Source organism: Ruditapes philippinarum, unplaced genomic scaffold (assembly GCF_026571515.1).
Source record: "Ruditapes philippinarum isolate M1 unplaced genomic scaffold, ASM2657151v2 ctg105_1_1_1_1, whole genome shotgun sequence".
Classification (NCBI taxonomy): domain Eukaryota; kingdom Metazoa; phylum Mollusca; class Bivalvia; order Venerida; family Veneridae; genus Ruditapes; species Ruditapes philippinarum.
In genome coordinates, this window is record NW_026866838.1 from 467,340 (window position 1) to 493,668 (window position 26,329).

The 26,329-nt window shown below is 34.2% G+C and overlaps 4 protein-coding genes across 4 annotated transcripts in view; 2 read left to right on the plus strand and 2 right to left on the minus strand.

Annotated features, from left to right (window-relative positions):
* Positions 1 to 292: 292 nt before the first annotated feature.
* On the plus strand, positions 293 to 7,855 carry LOC132733898 (uncharacterized). The gene is made up of 4 exons (XM_060720626.1): positions 293 to 332; positions 704 to 892; positions 7,331 to 7,462; positions 7,677 to 7,855. The coding sequence occupies exons 1-4, from the start codon at positions 293 to 295 to the stop codon at positions 7,853 to 7,855; spliced, it is 540 nt and encodes a 179-aa protein (XP_060576609.1).
* Positions 7,856 to 8,757: 902 nt separating this feature from the next.
* LOC132733893 (uncharacterized) lies at positions 8,758 to 14,836 on the plus strand. Its single transcript, XM_060720622.1, has 5 exons — positions 8,758 to 8,869; positions 9,463 to 9,570; positions 10,533 to 10,729; positions 12,355 to 12,619; positions 13,931 to 14,836. The coding sequence occupies exons 1-5, from the start codon at positions 8,818 to 8,820 to the stop codon at positions 13,996 to 13,998; spliced, it is 690 nt and encodes a 229-aa protein (XP_060576605.1). The 5' UTR covers positions 8,758 to 8,817; the 3' UTR covers positions 13,999 to 14,836.
* Positions 14,837 to 19,955: 5,119 nt separating this feature from the next.
* Positions 19,956 to 22,874, minus strand: LOC132733875 (uncharacterized). The gene is made up of 3 exons (XM_060720601.1): positions 22,859 to 22,874; positions 21,922 to 22,121; positions 19,956 to 20,992 (listed from the first exon to the last, which is right to left on the minus strand). Exons 2-3 carry the CDS (start codon positions 22,079 to 22,081, stop codon positions 20,826 to 20,828), a joined length of 327 nt encoding a protein of 108 aa, XP_060576584.1. The 5' UTR covers positions 22,082 to 22,121; positions 22,859 to 22,874; the 3' UTR covers positions 19,956 to 20,825.
* Positions 22,875 to 23,576: 702 nt separating this feature from the next.
* The window catches only part of LOC132733899 (uncharacterized), a 39,112-nt gene continuing 36,359 nt past the window's right edge, over positions 23,577 to 26,329 (minus strand). The window contains exons 8-11 of the mRNA XM_060720627.1: positions 25,800 to 25,954; positions 24,847 to 24,987; positions 24,096 to 24,210; positions 23,577 to 23,593 (exon numbers count right to left, since the gene is read on the minus strand). Of these exons, the coding sequence (XP_060576610.1) occupies positions 23,577 to 23,593; positions 24,096 to 24,210; positions 24,847 to 24,987; positions 25,800 to 25,954 (428 nt within the window). The remainder of the gene's footprint in view (positions 23,594 to 24,095; positions 24,211 to 24,846; positions 24,988 to 25,799; positions 25,955 to 26,329) is intronic.

The window sequence follows — 26,329 nt, forward strand, 5'->3', positions numbered from 1 at the left end:
TAGGTTTATATGTATCTGGGTGAATATAATTCAAATAAAATATTAGTCATTGAGGAAACAACGTTCCATGAAATACGACTTTGTTTAAGTTAATATTGTACATGACGTAAAATCAGCTTCCGGTAATAAATATTTTTAAAGGAAATGATTAGTTCAATGTTTGAACTCCTAAATCTTATTGTCAACACGTAGTTTGTCATACTTTTTCCCTTCCTCCTATTATGAGATTAAACTTATTTTGGTGACAATTATGATTATTTGTGAGAGAGGTATGAAAATCTGAGGGCTGAACATGTTTGCCGGATGGACAGTTACGTGGATTATTACCATTGGTAAGATTTAGTCTATTTGTTTTTTAGTCATCTTGAAATATATTGGTTTTTTTTATTATTGAATTTAGGTCGGTCGTAAATCTTATTTTTAAGCCAAATCATGAAGTGCCCCTAACATAGAATAAGCATGGGGAAGTTTTGAAAATGGAAATCTCTCGAAAGCGAGATAGAAGCGAAACTAAAATATAAAAGAAAATTGCAAACTTATTGGTTATTTACAGGAAAGAAATTTAAAATGAAAACTGGTCACGTCTCATAGCACCGACTTTACGAGAACGTGTATTTATCCCTCAACACTAGTATCAATTATACCAAAGGAAAAAAGATCATTTGCTCAGGTCTACATATCTTATTTATCTTTTTGTATATAGGTGTGGCCAAAGCATATCAATTTCCTATACCGGACTTTGAAAGTCCATGGCTGTACCTTCAAGCTCAAGCTGGGACAAGTAAAGCAATGGAGACGGTGATGCATGGTCTAAACGAAGTCCCTATATTTGTGGATGTTCAAGTGAAATCATTAGATTCCCCCAACAAGGGCTATATATTTCAGGCAATAGGTAAATTTAAAAGTCATTTTTATCTTTTTATTACTATGATTTCACCACGAACGCTGTTTTTTATATCTAAGGTGGACATCTCGTCCTCTTTCCGTGCCCTGCTATTAATTTGTGAACTACATTGTGGCGCCGTTATATGTCGCAACGCCGCTTAATGTCGCACTTGCCGCTAAATGTCGCACCATTGACGCTAAATGTCGCAACCGCCGCTAAATGTCGCAAACACATTTGACGTTAAATGTCGCAATGTTAACGTTAAATGTCGCACGAATTTCCCTTATACCCCGGTCACATATTCACGGAAAACGCCTACGGAAGAGCCACGGATTAATTCCGGCATCGTCCGTAGTTACCCGTACTGGTCTGTAGCTCTCCGTATTGTAACCGTGATCAATCGTAGTAGTCCTTGTATATCCGTAGCGATCCTTGACAATTTTTGAACATGCACAAAAATTTGCTACGGAAAAACCAACCGTAGCGTATCCCTATTAGTCCGTATTAAACCGTACTGATACGTACTTGTCCGTACGTAAACCGTTCTAGTCCGTACTGATTCGTAGGCCCCAACTTGTCCACGGTTTGGTACGGAGAACTACGTATGTGTACGGTCACCCTACGTATAAGCTACGGTTTTAATACGGATTAATACGGCATTATCACGGAAAGGCACGATCGTAATACGCTGTACTACGGAGAGGCAAGGATTAGCACGGTCTTTTACGGTTTATTGCGTTGCATCACGAAACGGTACGGAATGGTACGGTCCACCACTGTTTAGTACGGATAAATTAAGTATCATGTACTTTTTCAAAGGTACAAATACCGCCTGCATGTTCAAAACAGATATTTGTGTGAACATTCAATAAATGATAATTGCCATTAACTGGCTGCAACTGTATATTGATATGGCTCAGAATACGGAGGCAGTGGTCGAGCTGCTTCATGACATGCATAGAGGTAAAAAAAAATATGTTAATATCGTACAACAATGCATAAGTATATTTTACAAACCATTGAATTGTGAAATTGGAGTAAATATGTACATAAAACGAAGTGTCTCATAAGCCTCGGACGCTGGCCCTTGAGTGATACTAAGATTAATTAACAAGCATTTTACATATTCTTAAAACATAAACATTCACGATAATTAATGTAATTGTAAATGAACAGCACATTTTAAAATCAAAAGAGAAGCAGTATTGATCAACATTTTTCATTAATGATTACTGGTCCATATCTCATCAGGTAAGAGAAGACAGAGGTGATGGTTGACTAGAGATGGGCTTTTACGAAGACCCCTTCATGTTTAGTATGAGGCTCTCATGGCTGAACTTGTTGAGGATCCGGCGTCCTTCAAGAAATTCACTATAATCAGACCTGATATGTCTCGGGGGTCGGACGCGATGAGGCCGAATCATTTCCGCCAAAATCATTGAACTCTGCTATTCGTTTTCCAGGTGTTCTTTTCTTGTGAGACATTGAGCATGCAAGAGGTTGTGGACGGATATAATAGGTCCGTATAGATCCGTGGCAATTCGTTCTTCTCCGTATCAATTCGTCCTTCTCCGTATCAGACCGTACTTATTCGTACTAACCCGTGCTTATACCGTAGCAGACCGTAGTGTATCCGTAGTACGTCCGTCCTGATTCGTGTCGCTCCGTATCAAACCGTGTCGGTCCGTAACAATCCGTGTCTCTCCCGGGGCTTTTGGTTGTAAATCCGTCGAACTCCGTACTCATACCGTTGTGTGTCCGTACTGGAACCGTAGCGGACTACGGAATTTCACATTTCCGTAGTAATCCGTGAACAATTGGACCGTAGCTCTTCCGTGGCATTATCCGTGAATATGTGACCGGGGCATTACCGTTAAATGTCGCAACACTACCGTTTAATGTCGCAAGATGTAAATTCATGTTAAAATTATGTTTAAATAGAGGATATTTGTTTAGTTCAGTGTAAGATCGGAATATATTTCACTGAGTGAGCACCAAAAGGTATATATCACGAGTGGTGCAGCCACGAGTGAAATATGAACAAATTTTCTTTTTATTTTATGCAAAGAAACGTTTTAAAAAGACGTTTTAAACCTAAAGCGCGCCAAATAGTGATACAACGTGATGTCATTTTCGACGTCATGTCATTAAGTTGATACCCAGTACTGTGCACGCTGGTATTTCACTGAAACAACGTAAGGGGCTTAAATTCAAAACAGTGAAATTATCAAAGTGGTAATTTCACTGTTTCAAACAGTGAAATTACAAGTTTTAAATCACTGATATATTTCTATAAACCAGCGGAAAGCATGTAATAAAGTAGAATATTATTACTTTTTAACATCTTTGTCTTACTTGGCTTCTTTAATGAACCTAAATATCGAGGTTTTGAGCTGATATATAATGTCATCTTTAGGCTAGAAAGGATAATTGATACTAAATTCTCAATAGATAAGTATTTTTCTTTTGTTTAACATTTTCATTTGACATTTGAATATTGCTCCACCGTCTGGAACCCTTATACCAAGGACCTTACACGCAAGCTCGAGATGGTCCAGAGGAGAGCTGCAAGATATGTGACGAACCGTTTCCACAACACAAGCAGCGTATCCTCAATGATCCAACACTTGGAGTGGGAGACATTAGAGTCACGACGGACCAAAGCCCAGCTGACCATGATGTTCAAGATCACCAATGACCTTGTGGACATACCAGTCAGTGATTATCTCACCCCTGCCCCGAGCCGCACTAGAAGTGACCACTCCAAGAGTTCCATCTACCATCAACATCGTACTACAAGAACTCCTTCTTCCCTCGTACAGCCACAACATGGGACAGCTTACCTGCCTCCGTTGCAGAGGCCCATGACTTGGTATCCTTCAAGCAGGGGCTATCAGCCCTCACATTCTAAGTCGCCTTATGGGCCCAGCTACAAGTACCCATTAGTGATATCCAAGGCTGTGGCGGCAGCGGCCACCGTAACCGGAGAGGTGTGGGTTGAAGAGGCGAAATATAGCTGGCCATACTTTTTGTCTATATCTCTACCTTTGTACTATCCAACCTCTTCTAACTTTCTATCATTTCTTGTATACATGTATTTCTTTTTCTTGACCTAGCACCACCCGTCGCGTCATAATCAAGTGTGATTGCGCCGACGTACAATGTAGATGTAGATTTGTAAACCTGATTGACAACAAATTAAAGGTAGTATGGTATTGTCACTCTTAGAATTTGGTTTAAGTAATTTCATTTATTTTCTCAGAAACTTCCGAATTTACAAATAACGTGGTTTAAAGTGAACGTTTTACCCGTGTATGGGTGCTAAAGAAGGGGAAGCTTCTGGAATCGGGGCATCTTTCTATATCTATAATTGCACTATCCTCCAAAGTCTAAAATGACTTGTACTCTTCTGTAGGACTCGCCCATATGGGCAACCGGTGGCTAGTATAATTAAACGCAAATTCACACACAGTAAGCAGATGTCAAAGTTAAAATTTGACACAAGATTTAGTACATTTTACGATTTGTCAAACACTATTTACGCTTTGACATTGTGGCAAGTGATATTTTACTCGCCAAGTCGCTTAATACTATGAAAGATTCTCAGTAACTATCATATAAAAAAATACAAATAATTGATTTAGCTCATATTGGCCTTGCTGTTTGGCTGGAGACAGCTAGCCGTTTTGGCCAGAGAATTTAGGCTTTTTATATCATTGCTTTGCTGTAATGAAAATCTTAATCTGTAACGCTTCGTTATAAATATTTCAATGAAATTAAATCCGACATTTTTCGAAAAACACAAGACATGAATTATACTCGTACATATGTAACGACGATATTGGTTAGATATCTGTAACCACTTTTATGTTCGTCCTAAAATGCGCATGTCGAGTACGTCATAGTGAAGTTCAAATGACCATAAATAAAAACATACGCACAATAGTGCATCTATTTTAAGATAATTTTAAGAGCTTTATTTTTCAAATCAAAAAAATGGAACAGATGTGTAAAGGAAACATCTTTTTAATTTATTGCAACAATAATATGAATGATCACTGCCTTTCTGGCGTTAAAATGGAAATAAAAACACGCATACGACTAGCAAATTTGATAAAAGCATAAACTGTTTGTGTAAACTTCATCCTGCAAATTAAAATCTATTTTAGCATTTGTGACCATGACCCTCAATGTAAAGGAAGAATACTATGCAAGTTATCTACCTTCCAAATATGAAATTCATTTGTCAATAAATAAAGGCTGTAAAAGTGTAGAAATCTATATTAGAACTGGTGACCTTGACCCGACTGAACCATAACTCCATCCAAAGGAGAAGACCTCAATTCCATGTTCCTACCAAATATTAAAGACATCTTTCAAAAGAATAATGTTAAAACACCTGTAAAATGTTAAAATCTATTTTTTGCGTTGGTGACTTTGCCCTTAACCCACAGGACCCCCAACTAAACCAAAAGGAAGAGGACCTCCCTTGGCATGTTTGTATTAAACATGAAATACATGATCTTAACAATAAAGGCTTAATGAGCAAAAATGTTATAAAAAATTCACACCAGTGACCTTGACACTAGAGACCCCTTACTCCATAAAAATGCACGGCCATTAATGGTATCCACCTACAAGATATGGAAGATATCATTAAATAAATTTTTAAGATAAATCCAACTTACCGGAATAGGTTAACCATACAAGGTCCTATTTTCAAAGTGAAAAAAAAAGGATTATAACTTGTGAAAATGATTGGCAATATCATGAACTTTTTCTAAATAAGTAAGTGTGGAAATTATGAAGCAATAAGTATAGACAGTACTTAAATAAATCCAACTTGCCGGTTTAGGTTAACGATATTCATTCTCAAACTGCTGAAAATGGCAATAACTTGATTAAAGTTTATGCAATAATTATGTTACTTGCCATGATCAAGTTTATTGTACTGATTAATAAATGTGTAAATTATGAAGCCCATTGTACTAGTAGATTTTAGAAAAAATCCAACTTGCCGTTTTATTATTTTGATCGTTCCATTTTTTATAACATGACACCAATTTTAGGCTGCCAGGCTCCTAGACTGCCAGCTTTAGGCTATTAGACTACAAAGTTAAGTGCCCTAAAGGTAAAGGCGTTTTTTTAACCATAATCATGCATGTGTATGTGCTTTTGCATGACCTTTCATAGTGATTTTACTGTATTTTAAATTGTTTCCATATTTATAATATAAGTCACTAACTTTAAGCTACTAGGCTGCCGACTCTAAGCTGTTAGGTTGCCAACTTCAGGTTGCAAAGCTGAAATCGATAGGCTGTTATGATGTTAGGTGGCCTCCTCAGGATACTAGGCTACCAACGTTAGGCTTACAGGGCGTTAGACAAACTCTTAAGGTCCAGGTCATCAGCAATTTAGGCTTCCTCTTCCGACAGCGAGACAATTTGCCTCCTCAGTCAACTAGGCCATCAGACTGCCACCTCAGGCAGCCCGTCTCTTCTGCCATTTTACAGACACAATTGTACTAAACTATAAACAATGCCAATTTTGCAGTTTCATACAAATAGTAGACAATTGTATAATTATCAATATGTACTCGCATAAGATCAGCAAAAAATCAAACGCAAAACAATATACATTTATTTACAAGATGAGTATTATCGCCGCCTAAATTGTAGCGCAGTTCCATATATAATAAATTCTTTCGCTTTCAAATTGAGTAGGCATATTTAATTAATATGATACAACAATAAAACTTGAGTTCAACATAAAATTACATCTTGGGACATTTAACGGTAGTGTTGCGACATTTAACGGTAAGGGAAATTCGTGCGACATTTAACGTTAACATTGCGACATTTAACGTCAAATGTTTTTGCGACATTTAGCGGCGGTTGCGACATTTAGCGTCAATGGTGCGACATTTAGCGGCAAGTGCGACATTTAGCGGCGTTGCGACATATAACGGCGCCACATACATTTTATACTGAATATTTGTAATTTATTGACACATGCGGAAAGTGACGATTAAAGCAGCACGCCTCCAGATTTATGCTAATTTTCATGAAAGTTTTGAAAATGTACTTGAATGTGTAATATTGTGAAATAACCAAAAGGAAGCAATTTAAACATTATCAATGGCACTTACAAACACGTAAATTACAAAAAAGTGGTCAAAATATGCATAAATAGTCTTTACTGCGTAAGTAACGCAGTAAAAATATAGTTGTAAATACTGAAAATTCAGACATTTTCCGCACATAATATGTAAAATATTTCTTGAATCTTGAAACTTTTTACTTTTCCTTACATCATAGTACATTTTTCTCAAGTTTGATTTTATTGAAATATTTCGACTCATCTGGAGGCATGTAGCTTTAAGTGAAACTTTGTCTAGTCTCATAACAGATGACATGCCTTTATATGAAAACGACATCATTTCAGGGGCTTTACCTCGTGACGATGATGCTGCTGAACCTTTTGGCGGGGTGACCTATATTTATGACAGCACTCAAATAATAGTGTGCGCTCCTCAACATGCCAATGGTGGTAATACATCATACGCTATTTATACAGGTAATTGATTGGAAAGGCGAATCTGTGTTGAAAAACTTAATACGTCATGTTGATAACTTATTTCTTAAGATCATTGTTCTTTAGGTTCATCTAACAAAAGAAAAAGAAAAATCTAAACTTGATAGTCCTGTGATAAATTGCAAAAGAGATTGTCTGAAAAATTAATTGACACAAAATGTGTTCAGTAATCGACTTAATTAACAATATTTCCCAGAGAATGGAGCTTTTTACGCCGGTGTGAACAACCAAAGTAGCTACAACGTAGAGGTACGAATCAGAGCTTGGAAAAAATCGTCACTACCACCGGCAGACTTTGAAAGGACGGGCATTCATATGACAGCAGGGAATACATCTAATGGTAAACTCCCTTTTTATCCTGAATGTCTAAGCTGAACTTATACTGCTTCCTGACTTAATTTATCCATAATCAATATTTGGGATATCAAGGTGAATCCTTCATTGTATAGAACCTAGTCAACATAAAGGGAAAGACCAATCACTGAATTGCATCCGAGTGAATACATTTATATTTTCTTAAAATCTAGCTGAGTCAACAACAACAACAACAACAACAACAACATAATGTATATATATCATTAAAACATAACATTTTTTAACCAAAGTTAACGATTAACTTTACGCAAAATATGTCATTAAACGGAATTATTAATAGATTTGCCAAGAGAAGCTAAAACTGTACGTTATTTATAAAAGTGAATTTAACTAGAATCAAGCTAACATATATTCCAATTTAAACCACAATAAATTACTAAAACTACTTCTTCAGACATTTGAAAAAGAATATTTTGGATGAATTTAACTGTAGCTGTTTTCATTCATTATCTGTACATAGACATCAGTCTGTCTAACTATTTAAAAGCCGGCCTCCTTTAAAATCCATTATTACTGAAGCTATCTGATATTTGATATTTTTTGGGATTTATGTACTATTTCAAGTAGATATAGATCATATTTTCAGATCATTTCCTCATCCACTTTTTGAATATAAAGTTTTATGCTTTTATAAAATTTATACTTATATACTTTTATATAATTTAACGCGTCGGACTAGTAATCTAAGGATTGCCAACCGCGCGGGTTCAAACCCTGTCAGGGGCAAGCCGTTGTTTCCTTGAGCAAGAAACTTTACATTCATTGCTTAGTACTGGTTAGTTCCAAGAACGGATTCGAGAGTGTTTCAATAAGCTTATAGCTTCCAACACAATCGAACTAAAATAAATTTGTTTAAACCAATGCTTTCATATTCTAAATAAAACGTATATATTTCAGTGTCAGATGTATATGTTGATGTGCAGCATGGGCTTAACGAGTATCCAGCGTTCATAATTGTAAGAATGAATCTTACTGACACCAGAGGGAAGTTGACCGCAATGTCGGACGCTGTTGGTAAGAACTAAATAGAATACTTACATTTATATATCGTTGTCGGACTTTCGTCTTGTCGTCCTGTCACTAGCGACAACACGCCAAAGCGCCAAACGGCGCGTTGTCGCTCTAACGCGGCACGCCAAACGGCGCGTTGTCGCGATGTCGCCCGGTCGCTTGGCTTATAAGCGCATCCTTCAATTTGGACAGAGCGACAATGTTACATCGCGACAACACGCCGTTTGCCATGCCGCGCTAGAGACAAGACGACAAGACGACAGCGCGACAACGCGCTGTTTATCCAGAAAGTGCCTTACGTTAATGTTAAAGCGATATAGAAGAACGAGAATATAAGGTGTAGGGAACACCCATCGATAGTTCCCAATGTTTTTACGAATATAAGAGACTCAGACTAGGGTAGTTTCGTTTTGAAAGAACAACATTTTAGAATACTTGTATCAAACCTTTTTAAGTTGTTAAGGAGAACAATAGGTCCGATCAAATTTCATTTAAGTATTGAATGTGTATTTATATTATCTTGTTTGCAAACATATCGCGTTATAGTGATGTTCATAATATGTAACTGTTACGCAATACTTTATTAATTGCAACAGGGGCGAACTTTGTAGTGTATACAGCTGGACTTTACCGGCAAAATTATCATATAGTACATGGCGTTAGCAAAGAAAGAATACGGGTTTGGATAGACTCACAGAATTGGGGTAAGAAATACTGTATTGAATGTTTTAAGAGTCGGATTGTCTCACATATTACGGTTAATAATATTGAACAGGTGTTTCTTATTGGTTGGGTTTGTTTACAGCATGTTGGTTAAAATAGTCATATTGTATTTATGGTTTGGTCGGGATTTGCTCAATTATTCACGATTCAGAATCAAGTCTTGGACACCATTGTACACATTATTTTGTTGATATTTATCGTTAATTTTAGTCTCATCAGCTTACATTTTACGTGTATTACACAAATACAGTATTCATGATACATTGGTCATTATCATCGTAAGGTAGAATCATAATAGACCACAATCTTCTAAGTACTATGTCAAGACTTTAAAAGTATTAACTAAAACTAAATATTCCATGGTTACCCTGTCAGACACTTAACATGACATTACGATGGGTAACATATACGCATTTTTTTCATATATTTTGGTCAAATTTCGGAAGTTGATCCATCTAACAAGCTTTCCTGGTAAATTAATCAGTAATTACCAATTTAATCGCAAGTGACCGACTTCTCATCTCGAATGATTTCTGAATCAACAATGAGAGACAGATGACCTTGAAACTTATGGAAAATTATGCCTCTCCGAGAATCGAACCAGCGGCCTCTTGATTACTTATCTGATGATCTCTCTTACTGACTCGCAATGTACAAAATGATACAATATACAATATTAAATATGGCTCCAGCGATGAAATTATATGTTAACAGGTAAGAATGGAAGTTTTCCTCGAAGGGTTTGCAATCGAAATTGCTAATAGTTTTTGAATGTAAGAAAACTTGTGAATGTGAAAAATATACAATAAGAAAATGTAAAATCATCCTTTAATTTTTAGCGTTCTTACATTTCAGTGTAATACTTTACTCACATTCACAATATACGAACGCTTTGCATGTTCCTCATTTATTTGTTATTTGATGGTTTGGTTTTGCTTTAAAGCGTACATATATGCGGGAGGTGATGGGTACGCTGTTAACTTCGCAGCCAAAGAAGGAGATTTAGAGATGTACGCCTGGAAATCTACATCAATGAATGAGCAAGAATATTCACAAACCTCACTTTGTCCAGACGATCCTAGCGAAACATTTGAGGTTCCTTACAGAAACATTGTTCAAAATCCATTAACACGTGCATGGGTAAAAAATGTAACATATTTATTAAACAAACAAATTCTTATTCATTCTGGAAAATTGCTGATTATATTAAAAAAGAGAGTTCCTTAACGTTACGAGGGCTGTTCGAAAAGAATTGCTTATTGTCCTCTATCTCGTGATTCATGTGGGACACGATAAAAACCAATACATACCTGTCTAGGGTAATTCAATACCTACAAAACGGTATATAAATGTACATGTTAGACTAAGTGTAAGACATACAATTTGTCATTTAAATACACGCAGTCATAGTAAAAATGGTTGGTAGAAGCGTCGACAATAAAGATGAAATACGGGGCTATCATGAAAGCTCGCTCAAAACTGGGTTGCTCTTCGAAGCAGTTGATGACTGAACTCTCTCCTGCTTATGGGCCTTCTTGTGTGTCTTATGACACAGTTAGGCCATGGAAAAGGAAATTTGAGTCTGGTGTAGAGTGCATCAAAAATGCACCAAAATCAGGTAGGCCAAAATCTGCATCTTGTAACGAAATTATTTCCAAAATAAAGGATATCATTGAAGGAGATGCCAGATTTACAGTTCGTGATATTGCACGAAAGGTAGGCATATCACTATCAACGGTTGACTTTATTTTGCAGAAGCATTTGAAAGTCAGAACGGTTTCTGCAAGATGGGTGCCACATCTGTTGACCGATGAGCAAAAGAGGCAACGGGTTAAGGTGGCCATAAAGCTGATTTAAATGTTTCCAAAATATGACAAAAAACAGTTTGCCAATATCGTCACAGGTGATGAAGCTTGGGTCCATTATTTTGAGCCCGTCAGAAAAGATTGCAACACAATTTGGGCCACAAAACACAACAAACGCCAAACGATCTTTGAGTGTAAAGAAGGTTTTGTATGCAATTTTCTTCTCTGGTGAAGGAGTTGCAAAAAAAACCCGGTGAAAAAGGGCAAAATATCACTGGGAAGTACTACAAAGATGTAGTACTTAAGAAACTGAAAAAGTATTATAAGTAACGACGCCCTGTCACCGGTTTTAAGCATATCCTTCTTTACACGACAATTCCCCAGCTCATACCTCCGCAATAGTTTTGGCGTTTTGAAAAAAGAAAAAGTAACTGTTTTGCCTCACCCCCCCCCCCCCCCCGTATTCTCCAGACCTTGCCTCATGTGATTTCTTTTTGTTTCCGAAATTGAAAAATCCTACCTTGCTGGGCGGAAATACAAGTCCCGACAGGCACTTGGATCTGCTATTCATCAGTACCTTATTACTGTGCCGAAATCAATATACCGTGACGCCTTCAAAAAGTGGATACATCGACTGAAACTTTACATTTCTAGCCACGGGGAGTACTTCGAGGGCATGAAATGAACACTTTTAAGACAACTTGAAATTTGAAGTCTCCAGATAGAAATAAGCAATACATTTCGAACATCCCTCGTACATAGTAATAACGTGTCTTTAGCAGAGGCAGAAATGTTATAAAGAATGGCCTGATTTATTGCAATGCAAATATGCATGTTACTTTTCTTATATTGTTTAGTCGGCTAGATGTGTTTAAGACGGAAGAAAAAAAGCTAAATAGAGGAAAAAATATACAATATCCAAAACGCAGATATTCATATACTCCAAACTAAATGTTTCAGGCGCGAAGTAACACGGGTCCAAACGCTGGTTTCCTATTTCCAGGAAGTGGTGCAATGGCCTTCGGGAGGACTATTTCCGACAGTATCTGTAGTTATGGGGGTCTTGTATATGCTTACAATTTTGTAAACATGCGTTTCTGGAGACCTACAAATGCGACAAATGGAGGGTTGATCTGCGTGTCAAATTTCTTTGGTAACGGAACGAATTCTCAGCGGTCAGTCGATGCAGAAATCATAATGCGTTCCTGGGGAGTTAAATCCAAGAGTAAGTGGATTCTTATATTATTTGATATCACGATTATTTTTCTATTTTGTTTTTTGTTTGTTGTTGTTTTTGTTGCTGGTTTTTGTTGTTGTTTTTTTTTGTTTGTTTTTTTTGTTCTTTTTTTTTTTTTGGGGGGGGGGGGGGGGGGGTGGTGTTAATTTTATGACCTATTCGACATAATGTTGTGACATACTAGTACCACGACTTTACGCCATACTTAAATCTCTATAAAATTTCAAAATGATGTCTGAAACTGTTTTATGAAAATTTGTTAAATAATTAAACTTCTTATCAAAATATTTTCAATCGGATTATGTTTGGCAATAACATGCATTTCTTTTATAATATACCTGTACACATTTTGAAATTCTAGAAAATAAAATACAATATAAAGAAAACGGAATGGCATAGGTGACTAAATACTATTGCAATACTGTTAAAAACATTATATTGTATTAAAACAAATACGAGGTGATATGTAATAAGAGGACCATTGTAACAGTGTTTTGATGTAGACGTTATTCAGCACCACGCATGCAGGGACGACTAGGAAATTGTGCTTGGGTGCCTGAGCCCCTTGCACAGAGTGACGGCTTGAAATGCAGGGCTTTTGCTTGGCACCAACAGCCCTTTTCAGGGTTACCTCTTTTTCATATTGATTCATGAAACTGTACATCCAGGCTCTCATTGGCCGCCATACAGTGACCTTCTTTTGGGTTAAAATCCATATATTTGCCTAATAATCCTTGGAAAATTGTATGGAGGTAAATTATTACCACTTACAATTAACCCTTTAAGGGCATGACTAGTGAGTGACACGTACTCGACAGCGAAAGCTTGGGTTTTTTTTTTTAGATTATCTGATGGATCCTCATTAAACCATAGTATATGTACTTTAGATCACATAGTTTTTACTAGGAAGGATCGGATCGCACTTAGCTCTTTTACGGAATTTCATTGTAGCAAAATCGGGTAAAGTATAAGTATCCACTTATATCCTTGGTTCGGAGGTAAAATAAAACCTTAAAAACTTGACTTTAAATACTTCATTTTAGTATCATATTTGAACAGATAAAGCGAAGTGTACATTATTATTGTAAATAAAGTATGTGTACTTATTTTGGTATATGGTTTAATACGTGAAAACACGAAGTTGTTCAAAGTTATACGGCCAATTGTTAGCTGGAATACCTTTACTACCTTACATGAATAAATTAATCTATTTTCTAAGCGGTTTTTGTAATTTCTATTTTAAACATTGATATTACATAGTAGTTCTTTTAAAATTGCTCATATATAGATTCTTTTCAGGAAATAGCCACAGGTGGACAGTAGAAGTACCACAAGACAAGTGTATCCGAACCAAACCAAAGAATTGAAGACATACATGAGCTGTTGAATATTTATCACCTCACAAGTCATAGCAATGACTTGGCAACTTATATATTTCATAATTACAAAAATGCCATGACTCTGTTAACCTAGAAAACTTGTGTTTACAATTTTTTGGCAATGTTTCTGTCCATAACTGAGTAAATGGGTAAATAATGCTACTGACAAGAATCGGAGCCGGGGGCATTTGTGTTTTCAAACACGTTCTTGTTTATTGTGTATTAGATTAAGATGTCTTTTTTAAACATTTCTTTTCATATAAAACAAATAAATATTGCTTAGTTTAGTGTTAGATCGATATTTATTTCTCTTAGTGAACACCAAAAGTTCATATTGCACTCGTGGCTGCGCCACTCATGAAACATACCTTTTGGTGCTCACCTGGTGAAATCAAGTCCGATCTTACACTGATTAACAAATATCCCCTTTATTATAATATTTTTTAACTGTCCACGCCATTTGGCTATATTGTAGTTGATAAGTGTATTGTTTAACAAAAATGTACTGGGTGTCTTTTAAATCCTGTAAATTGTAGTCGGAATATTAATTAGATTTAGCCTGTTTAAAAGTTTGAATTCTATTCATTAGATTAACCAATACAGTTTGTTTTGTTAAGTTTTTACAAAACAAGTAAAAAAAACGACAGGGCAGTAAGAATTTTTCTTTGGCAAATATCTACTTGGTGATCCGAAACATTTAGGATATTTTTTATCATATCGTATCATATATTAGATTACTTATTATGTGATTTTGTTTTGTTTAAATCATAATTATTTGTTTTATTTTCTTGTTTGTTTTTACATGTAAATGTTTTCATCAATTAAAGGTGCTAAAAAAGAAAACATGCTTTTTAATCTTCTCTTACGTACATGTAATACATAGTATGCTTGTGTCTGGTCATATCGGGTAAACGCTTGGATGTGAAAGTAACTCTGGAATTGTACGAAAAGTAATGGAAATCTTTTTGCATCTTTACAAAGTTGCAAAAGTGTTTTATTTAAATGCTACTATATTTATTTATTTTTGTTTGTTTTTCTGGATTTTAAACGATTTCAAAAAATATTTAGTCCACCTTATCATTTTTCCTGTAAATACTAACCAGTAATTATAATAATTTCTCCAGAAATGGCCGACTGATACATATCTAAATAGGCAGTGAGAGACAAACACTATTAGACTCGATGTCCGAGATCAATTGCGACGAAAAAATTTTCACTTCACATCTAATAACAAGCCAAAAAATCTTACAACAATCAACAACCCCTGCATTACGAATCCTTAATCTTAGCTGGTGGAAACATGTAGAAAAGTGGTCAAGGTTGTTCACTTTATCTCAAATGATTGTTGAGATTAGAATAACGCCTCCCCTTCGCATAGTCAAGCTTATGAAAGTGTACAACTTTGTGATTATTATAATAGATTTTACACTGTTTTGAACTTGTTGTTACTATGTTTTATATATATGTGAAAGTGATATGACATAAGAAATGGATAGACTCAAGGGTTTCAAATATTGCTATCTTATTCGGAAGACCCAAGTTGTCCTCCGAGGACCATTCAAAGAGAAAGAGCAGCTTGGTAGAACCACTGGTCTTCTGTAAGCCAGCTTCCAGAAGGAAGCTCAACCAATTATCAATGAAAGGCAAACCATCTTAACCACTCAGTCAGACGCTCTGATTATTTTAACCATAGATACTCAAATCTGGTGCCATTTGTAATCTTACTTTTTTATCCCAGCAGTTACTTCCCTTTGACAATTTTGTGCCATTTGTAATGTTACTTTTGTCTTCAGCTGTTACTTCCCTTCGACAATCTGGTGCCATTTGTAATCTTACTTTTATCCCCGCAGTTAGCTCCCTTTGACAATCTTGTGCCATTTGTAATCTTACCTTAATCCCCAGCAGGTTCTTCCCTTTGACAATCTTGTGCCATTTGTAATCTTACTTTTATCCCCAGCATTTACTTCCCTTTGACAGCCTGGTGCCGTTAGTAATCTTACTTTAATTCTCCTTTGACAATATTGTGCAATTTGTTATCTTACTTCTATCCTTAGCTGTTACTCCCCTTTGACAATCTTGTGCCATTTGTAATCTTACTTTTATCCCCAGCATTTACTTCCCTTTGACAGCCTGGTGCCGTTGGTAATCTTAATTTAACCCCCGCAGTTTCTTCCCTTTGACAATATTGTGCCATTTTTAATCTTACTTTTATCTCCAGCAGTTACTTTCCTTTGATAATTTTGTACCATTTGTAATCTTACTTTTATCCTCAGCTGTTGCTTCCCTTTGACTATCTGATGCCATTTGTAATCTTACTTTTATGCCCCACAGTTACTTCCCTTTGACAATCTGGTGCCATTTGTAATCTTACTTTAAACCCTTTCAGTTTCTTCCCTTTGACAATCTTGTGCCATTTGTAATCTTACTTAAATCCCTTGCAGTTTCTTCCCTTTGACAATCCTGTGCCATTTGTAATCTTACTTTATCTCAAGCAGTTACTTCCCTTTGACAGTCTGGTGCCATTTGTAATCTTACTTTATCTCCAGCAGTTACTTCCCTTTGACAATCTGGTGCCATTTGTAATCGTAAGAGTTGTTAATTCCTCAAAAATGTGACTTCCTTTTCAAATATAGACTTTAATATTTAGTAAACATAACACAAACACTATATATAAAGATGGATCATTTTATTTATCAACAAAAGGGGCTGATCAGCAATATAACAATGCCATTAATGACTAAAACCTTTGGTCAATGTGACCCATTTCATCAAGTGTTTTGATGGTATTAAATAAGGCTATGCAAGTGATTTCAAATATTTCCAATTATAGTAATTTTCTGAAGTTGAAGCATTTGCACTTATATTTCTTCCAGTCAGTTTTGTGAGTTTTATAAAAAATATATGATACCAGATTTTAGCAAGAACCATATACATGTATGGTTATTGATATTTAAAAAAATGCAAATAAACTAAAGAGAAACTTCATTTAAGTTGATTTAAAATCACTTTTGTTTAGCCCCTTTTAAACTACAGTATGAAATATACATTCATATTTTTATCAAAACAATTTATCGACTAACAACATTTTCAAATATGATCACAGGCTTGGCAAAATAAATAAATAAATAATAAAACTTTAACTAATGTTGAATGTGGTCCATTCACTCACTCACTCATACACCCACAAATATGCCTAGATCAAAGCTTGGAAAGGATGAAAAGGGGTTGGGGCAAACTAAAATACAGTTTGAAAGAACATGTCTCTCAGTTAAAAAGGGAGACAACAATGTACATGAATTAATACTGAGAATTTTTTAACCTAAAAAATTAAGTGAATTTTTTAAACCTAAAAATCAAGTTTAAAACATGTAACAACAAACTGTTAGAGTGCCAATTTATCACACTGACAAATTTTCAGGACATTTTCTAAGTTTCCAAGTAAGAAGAACATACTAATGGAAAATGCAATTCAAGAATTGTAATATCTTGGCCTCTTGAATACTTTTATTTAAAATTTTAAATTAATATCTACACTAAATTTAAAGACAAAGAAATACTATCGCAATTGGACGTAACAAAGTGATTCCAAGACAGCCTTCCCTAACACTGAATGGTGAAGGTATAAAAATTCATGCTAAAAGCTACAAAATACAACAATAATAAGTTAATCATAGGGCTATGTACAAATAAATTAAGAAAACAAAATTAGCCTAAAGTTTTTATACAACCTATTGTTTAAAAGTATCAACATAATGTAGCAATATAACGTGTCCCCCTCGTGCAGTTACAGGTTAACTCCTTATATAATTTAATAGGTGTTAACCAGTTACTGCACTAAGGTGACAAAGTATCTGACATGAATTGGAGTGGAAATTTCTGACAACATTAAATACATTTCAATTAACCAGATAGAAATTGAACATTTTAAAAAGACATTTTGCCATGTTTTCTCGTTAATTTGATTCTATATTTCAAAAATCTATTAAAACCTTACTTTAATCTTGTAATTTATAATTAATGATTTAAATTTACCATGTATTTTAGTCACTGAAAAACAAAGTAAATATATCAAACATTTGGTTACTTACAACTACCATTTCTTATTTCAGATTTTTTAGGTAAAAATGTTTTAAGATTTCTGTGTAAATCATGTGGTGCCAAACTGACATAACAGAATAATGACATTCTATATTTAATGAAGACATCTGGCAAATCATGTGAAATTATCGTATAGTTATTACTTTGAAAATGTACCTGTACTGGTGAATAAATAACAGAGCATAATAAACATTTTTTGGCATTAAATAATCATGACATATTTATGGCCAAAGAAGCTATGAATTATAAAAAAGTAGAAATAAAACATGAAATAAAAATACCAAATATATTTCATCACAAGATATATAAATAATTTGGCAGCAGCTTGTCAAACACTGGTATTCTCAACCCGAAATCAGAATATCTCTGTAGGCGAAAGTAAGAATGCAACATTCAATCTTGAAGATCAACAATATGTCACACTCATTCCAAAATTATATTCATTTTATTAAACTGAGAAGAGTTTAAAATTAAGTTTCTCTTTTAACATGTCACTACTGTATGTGCAAAAGGGGAGCTAAATCATTGAATGATTTCACTTAAGTATCGTAGCAGTTATATGCCCTTAAATTAACTGAATGACATTCATACTAACAGCATGGTTAAATGACCTTGGAATTACATATCCAAATAAGTCTAGGATAGGGAAATGTTTCATGCAAGCTTCATAATAACCAGTGTTGCATCTGGAATTTAAAATTATTGGGGATTGTCCCCCACTCAACTGAAAAATGTGGGGGATTTGGAAAATGTGTCAGGCATACATTTACCTTACAATATGACGTACCGATTTATTTAACTTTAAGGCATTTTTGACAGCTATCGTGCGCTCAAAAACGGAAGTAGAAAAAAATAAAATATTGACAAATACTACAAAACACACGCGACATGACCCAGTCTGCTGCTACACGCGATTTAGTACATATTTTAGTCATAACCCGGAGTGAAAACAAACATGGCTGAAGCATTCAATATACGATGAAGATAAACTGAATTAAGTTGAAAAGATCGTCATATGCACGATTGGCCCGCATTGACTTCATTAAAATGCGCGATCTGCATAAAAAATGCTCAAATCGCGTGGCCTAGATGCAACACCGAATCACAGTATCTAGTTGGTGTTTATGAAATGATAATAGATGAAAAACAATATCATTGTTATATAATATTCATTCAAATAGACATTATCCTTACTCGGGAAATGTGGGTTTTCCCCACATGATCCGTAGATACAAACAGACTTTTACCGCTATAGCTTCATGGTGCACTACCCGTCACAAGAGAATTGTGAACCTTTACCTTATTTTCCAAGCTGTAACTGTAAAAGTTTGTTTATAACTACAGATTAACCTAACAAAAACCCCAAATAGTCTTAATTCTGGAGATAGTCTATTAATTTGAAAGTCAGTCCTACATAATCGGCTATATATTGACAATTATTCATACATTTTCTAAAATTGACATTCAAGTCTCTGCCCATTTCTACAGTTTTAGTTACGATATGATTTTATTAAGTGAGTTATAGCACTTATTAACTGTTGCACATATATGTCATGTGATAGTTATGGCACATTTCCTGCAATAAATTTTTTTTCACATTTGTTACGTGTGATTTTGATAGAGCAAAAAAAATTTAAAATTAATGAAAATATTTCTATCTATCCATCTAGCAATAACAGCAGTGAGCAATAGGCTTACAACAGTAAAATGTTACTATTAAGAAGTCTATTCATCATGTACATGTATGGTGATATCAACTGTATAAAAAATATCTTTCATACATAAAATACATGAAATGACAAAATAATAATTTGTAAACAAAAAATGAAGACCAAAGATAAGCCACAAGCAAAAACTAAAAAAGCAAAAGCTCTACTTTCCTTTTATTAAACTACATTGTGTAGATTTGAAATTCTATAAAGATTGCCAAAGTTAGGAAATTTTTTAGAAATAAATAAAAAATTTAAATATAAAATTTACAAGGTACTGGCATAATGTGATAAATCTCAGCTTTGTGACATATAGATTGTTTTTCTGAGCAATATAATGTGTTCCTCTCTTCTTCTGCTGCAGCATCAAATATGCTGACATCACTTCCTCTTTGATTTGATTGGTTCCCAGTAATATCAAAGCCAGCCAATCAATATCAAGTATTCAAACTGAGGCTAAGGCAGGTACACCTGGTTCCCTAAAATCTAATTCCTCCATTGTTATGGATCTAAACACAATCATGTATGAACATTTCACTTCCATGTATAAATCTAAACAGTGCTTGCAAAAACTGGCAAGGTTCTTCATGTCTTAAATCTGTTAAAATTCTACTAATCTATAAATAAATTTCAAGATGGGCATGGATGTAAAGATTCCCTTCCTTGCAAGCATTAATTCCCAGTATACCAAAAAAAAACCTATTCCGGAATATCTAAATTTAGACATGATGTAATTCATATCTAGCTGCCACTGATTCAATATAACTTAAAAAAAATCATCCACCAGCACTAACAATATTAACTATGACTAAGAGAGGCATTTCTTTCCTTAAAAAATTAATTCCTTGTACAAAAAAAAAACTTCTTTGCAGATGTTGCTATGGCAAGTTGAAACTCCATTCCTGCTGCCATGGTTTCCATTTGTTCTAGAAATTGACCAATCATTACTGAGATGAAATTCAATTCCGGTTTCCATTGGTTCCCTTTGTTGTACCAATTGACCAATCATTATTGAGGATCTGGATTTAAACATGATGAAATCCCTCTCCAGCTTCGGCTGGTTCCCTGAACTCTGAGTGCCAGCCATTCGTTTGGATTGGATACATGGCTAATTTTGTCCTCACTTTCATACACTGATCTCTCACCTTGAATATAATCCATTGAATTGTATTCACCTGTAAAGTAAAATGTAATATTATAAGAATCTTACACCGGCTGCCGGTACAGACCGGAATATCTAGCTCGAGGGTAACTGTTTACAGCGGTAACGAGGCTCTGCCGAGTTTCCGCTAAACAGTTACCCGAGCGCTAGATATTCCCGTCTGTACCAACAGCCGGTGTTTGTTTCTTTTTCTTGCATATTAAATGTCAATTATTTTCTGAACAGAAATTATGAAAACTGATAGTCTCATTACGCACTTTTTTCTTATAGAAGCGTATGAACATTCAACTTCATTCATAAATGACGTCATCCTAAGAACGCGATTCATTCATAAAAGGCGCGCGTCAATGACGTCATTTGAAGCTCGCAACTTGTCTTACATGGGGGGTGTAAGACAGAGTTTTCTAGCACCAATGTAAACGGTAGATAATCCTGTCTGAGATGCAAGAAAAAAATAAATATAATATTGTAGGTTACCAAATAAAATCTATCTGGGTTGTAAACTTCCAATTATCATTATTTATATATGTATTTTGACAGTAAAATGCCATAAAAGTTTTTCTAAAATCGGCAAATAATTAATATTTAAATGCAAATATAGCTAAAATGGTTGAGATATTTACATTTTGTAAAAAAAAAGGTACTATCAATTAAGATTAAGAATATTTTGGAAAAACTGCTCTTTTCTTGTTCACAGCAAAAAAGTGTGAAATTTCAAGTCAATATCTTCATTGGTTACTTTCACAAAATGTTTTTGCAAGAGCTATTGGTTTTGGACAGCAACCTATCATTTCTGACCATATGTTTAGTTTTGAGTCAATACTTTCAGCAGTAAATGAGCCTCCTCACCAAGTGTCACTCGGTTACTGACACCAGGGCTAATACAGAAGCCACACTACTCCTTTATTTATTAACATAATCCAATTAAAAAATAAATCTTACTATTTTCAGACGCAGATCCTCTGAACTTGCTGGAAGATCGCTTGAATGGCTGCTTCATTAGGATAAGCACAACACCACTGAGTGTTTTAAGTACTGGCAGATCTAGAATGCTTTGTTGTACCGTTTCCATGACAATACTCTGATGTAACCATGACTTCATGTACTTTACATCACAACCTAGTTGACATGCCCCTGTGTAACTGTGGTAATGAGAGCATAACAAAAATTATGAAATATTTTCAGCATCCATGATTATTCAAACTGCCAAGAAAAGTTCAAGATTTTTTTTATATGAAATTTCTGTTTATGAGCCCTGTCTATCCATCATTCCTAGTTTATCACCAGTATAACTTCCACCATGCTGTTACAATACTTGCCATGTCTTGATCTAAATTTCAAATTGATCATTCTTAGGAAAATTTTTAAACTAAAATTCTTGGGCGATTTCAATACTAAAATTCTTTTCAGTGCTAAAATTTTCAATTCTTAGCCATATTCAATACTAAAATTGTCCGTCATTTGCCAATTGCGATACTAAAATAATAAGTAAAATTGTCCATTCTTAGCCATATTCAATACTAAAATTGTCCATTATTTGCCAATTTGGATACTTAAATTGTCCATTCTTAGCCAATTTCAATACAAAAATTATCCATTCTTAGCCAATTTCAATGTAAAATTGTCCATTCTTAGCCAATATCAATACAGAAATTTACCTTTCTTAGCTAATTTTAATACTAAAATTGTCCATTCTTAATCCAATTTCAATACTAAAATTTCCACTATTGCAAATTTCAATACAGTAATTAGCAAACTCTTATCATCACTTATTCCATCTGACAAAAAACAAAACAAAACATTACTAGACATTTTTCATACCAATATATGAAAATAACAAAATTGGATTAATCTTAATAAAAATTTCAAAAATACAGACCTAAATTTGATTTTTTTCCTGATATAAATACATCCATGCCTACCAGTCCTCAGTTGAATGGAATAACACTGTTGTACCGCTCTTTAACTTGCTAAACCCCCTAAAATAGGTCTTTAAAAAGGTCTTAAGGCATGTTCATTATATTTTTTCCCATATTTTTGAAAATAAAAAATTTTATATTTTATTACCTTTGTACTGGGGGATTGAATGGTTAAATTCAATACTAAAATTTTTTAAATGGGGGGTAAAATTTTTTTAACAATGGGTTTAAAAAATTTGTATGAACCTTAAACTTTTAAATTTTCTTTATCCCTTACCCAAAAAAATTTTTAAATTTAAAAAAAAAATTTTTCAAAAGGGCCACCCTAGTAAAGTAAAAATTAAACCTCTTTTACCTAAAGGGCACAACGCCACACACACACATAATTCTTGGTCCCAAAACCCTTTTTTATCAAAAAAACCCCAATTTTTGGGTTTTTTTCCACATTTATTGAATGGCCTTTTTATTTTTTTAAAATTTTCAATATCTTATCATTTGGATTTTATATTTCTAAATACATTGCTGATTCTAAATAGATTTACATATGATACAAACATTACAGATTAAAAATAATTTCAGCTTTTGAGCTAAGTCATTTAACTCATAGCCTGCTTGCATCAACGCATTTTCCTTATGCTGTCTCATTATGGTCTGCTCTGATTGCTATTAAGTCAATGCTTACTTTGAAAATTTCCCTAAAAATAATAAATGGTTTAATCCATACTCAAAGATGGACAAGTCCAGTAAAAATATTTAGCAGGGTAGGTGTTAACCATGTTCTGCATGTACAGATATATTCAACAAAGGCAGTAACTATTTAATACACTACATGTGGTGAAGTTTTCAAAAAATGACATCAAAGATTTGCCATAATCACTTTCTAAATTTTTTAAAAAAGTCCCTGGTTTACTAATAAAAAAGTTTATTTGCCAACTTACTCTTTACTAGAAACCAGAAAGGGTTTCCTAAATATCTGATATAGAGAAAATAACAACCCAACAAAAGTTTGTTTTGTTTTCGTAAAAAGAGTTCAAATTTTGAATATTACATAAGATTGCAATCCTTGGCACTTCAAATCAAAACATGATTAAGTGATAATCTGCAACTTCAATTTTCAATTACGTTTTAGATATTTTTTTGATATTATTTCAAGAAATTTTATGTAAATACAATTGATATGAATCCTGGCATAGTTACCTGCTTCTGGTTTTTTCCTCCACACTTTTCCAACTGGCATATTGCCTTTGAAATATTCCATCGCAGAACTCGTACAATTTCTTGAGAATTGTTTCATACTAAGGCTAGACAGTCCCTGAAAACATACAGAAACAATGTTGTGTTAATTTGGAAGGCACAGATAGATGAACAGTGAGATTTTAATAAGCCACCCTTTTGGGGGCATAACAAAGTATCTTTATGACATTGAAAAAAATATCTTTCTGTATTCGATTTAACGACCTTTTTATCTTTCTGGTTATATAGAAAATAAAAGTTTGTTATATTGAACACTATCATGCTTAATACTTTAATTGGATTGATGATACTAATACTCTCAGTCTGATTGTTTGACCTGGTTTCTAGGCCAATGCTGAAACGTTTTTTGGTCAATATATCTGCGGCTCATCCAGCTAACCAGCTTTCCTGGCTAACTAACCAGTAATTATCAATACCTCAACAAGTGACCCTCTACTAAAACCACATGATTTCTTAATCAACGACAAGAGAGACCAACTATCATAAGTCTGAGACTCCGAATGTCAGAGATCAATTGTCGCAAAGAAATTATGCCTCTCCCGAGGATCAATCCAGTTTCCCCGGGATTACAAACTGGTAGCTCTCTCTATTTAGCTTAGTGGGCAGACTGTAACAATCGACTAAAGCTTACTTTCAACTATCAGTGCTTTAAAATACTAAAGAAGTAACTGCTCAAGAAGAGGATAATAATTACCTGTAGACTGTCCATTATTGTACTGAGCTGGTTTGCGATCTGACCTAATCCTATGACCGAATCGTGACCTACTTTTGATGACAGGGACTTGGAGACCATCTGAGTTTGGTATAGAGCAGATCGGGACTCGTCAATCAAAATCTGAAAAATTTTTTTTTTATAAAATTTACAAAAAATATATATCATATCCCAAAATTTTAAGGGAGAACTTAATGGTCTTCCTGCTGATTAATTTTTTTTATCTAAGAACAATTAATTCTTTATTGTAAAGCTTCTGTTCAATCTTAAAATAAATCTTAATAGATGGTTTAAAGGGTATAAAGCTATATCTGACGAAATATTTTTATAAAATTTATAAATGGTAAAATTATGTTGTTTTGAACACTTTATGATCATTTCTCAAAGGATAACATAGAATTTTTCGGTAATCTAACACACATAAAGCTGTATGTAAAATGGATAAAATGTTCCGGAACAAAATATTATGGTGTTATCTAAAACAACTTTTTAAACCATTACGCAATGATTTTATGCATGCGCGATTACCTCAAAAGGAAATAAACGAACATATTTCTTTCATACGAAATTAGAATTATTCTTTTTCAAAATTCAAACAAAAAATTTGAAAACTAAAGGCAGCAGAGATATAGATTTATACACTTTAACACTCATCAGATAAACAAATAAGGACAAAGGAAAGGCTACTTCAGTAACATAGAAGACAACGCAATTTCTAAATACCTCTCGACTTTACAAGGATTGATAATAATTCATATTTGGAATATCTATTGGTGAGCCAAGTTAGTCAGTGACTGACCCACTCAGTCGGTCAAATTTTTATAATACCTCAATTCATGAATGTAATTTAATGTAAAGTCCTACCTACATTTTTTTTTAAATCTGAAGCACAAGAACAATTAATTTTTCATTTTTAGTAAAAACGATTAAATTACCTTTAAGTCAGTTTGCGAAATGAGCAGGAAGTTGCCAATGGCCATTGATGCCAGATATTGATGTGTTTTATTACGACACCATAGCAACGAAACACTAGATGTCGCCACCAGTCTTGATGCCACGGCAACCATCTCATTTACAGATGCTGGTAAACCTGAAATACAAGAAAAATTGCCAATTTATACATACAAACGACACTTTAAAAACATCATCTTTCGAGGTTAAGGTCATTTTTCTTTAGATTGGAATAAAGCAGACTGTCGGGTCAAGGCAAAGGCAAAACTACCATAATCTAATTAACTTAAAGATGAAATATAAAATAATATTGCTATCATGACCTAATGAACTATTGCAATAAAACTTTGTATTGTATTGGAATCAATTCTTTACCCTCTTCAAATTGCTTCAGTGAAAACAACACATCATATTTCATGTAAACATTGTGACATACATACATCGGTAAATCAAATGATACAACATTCTGCTTGTAGAGATAGCATGAAATCAGTATGTAATAAACCATCCATCC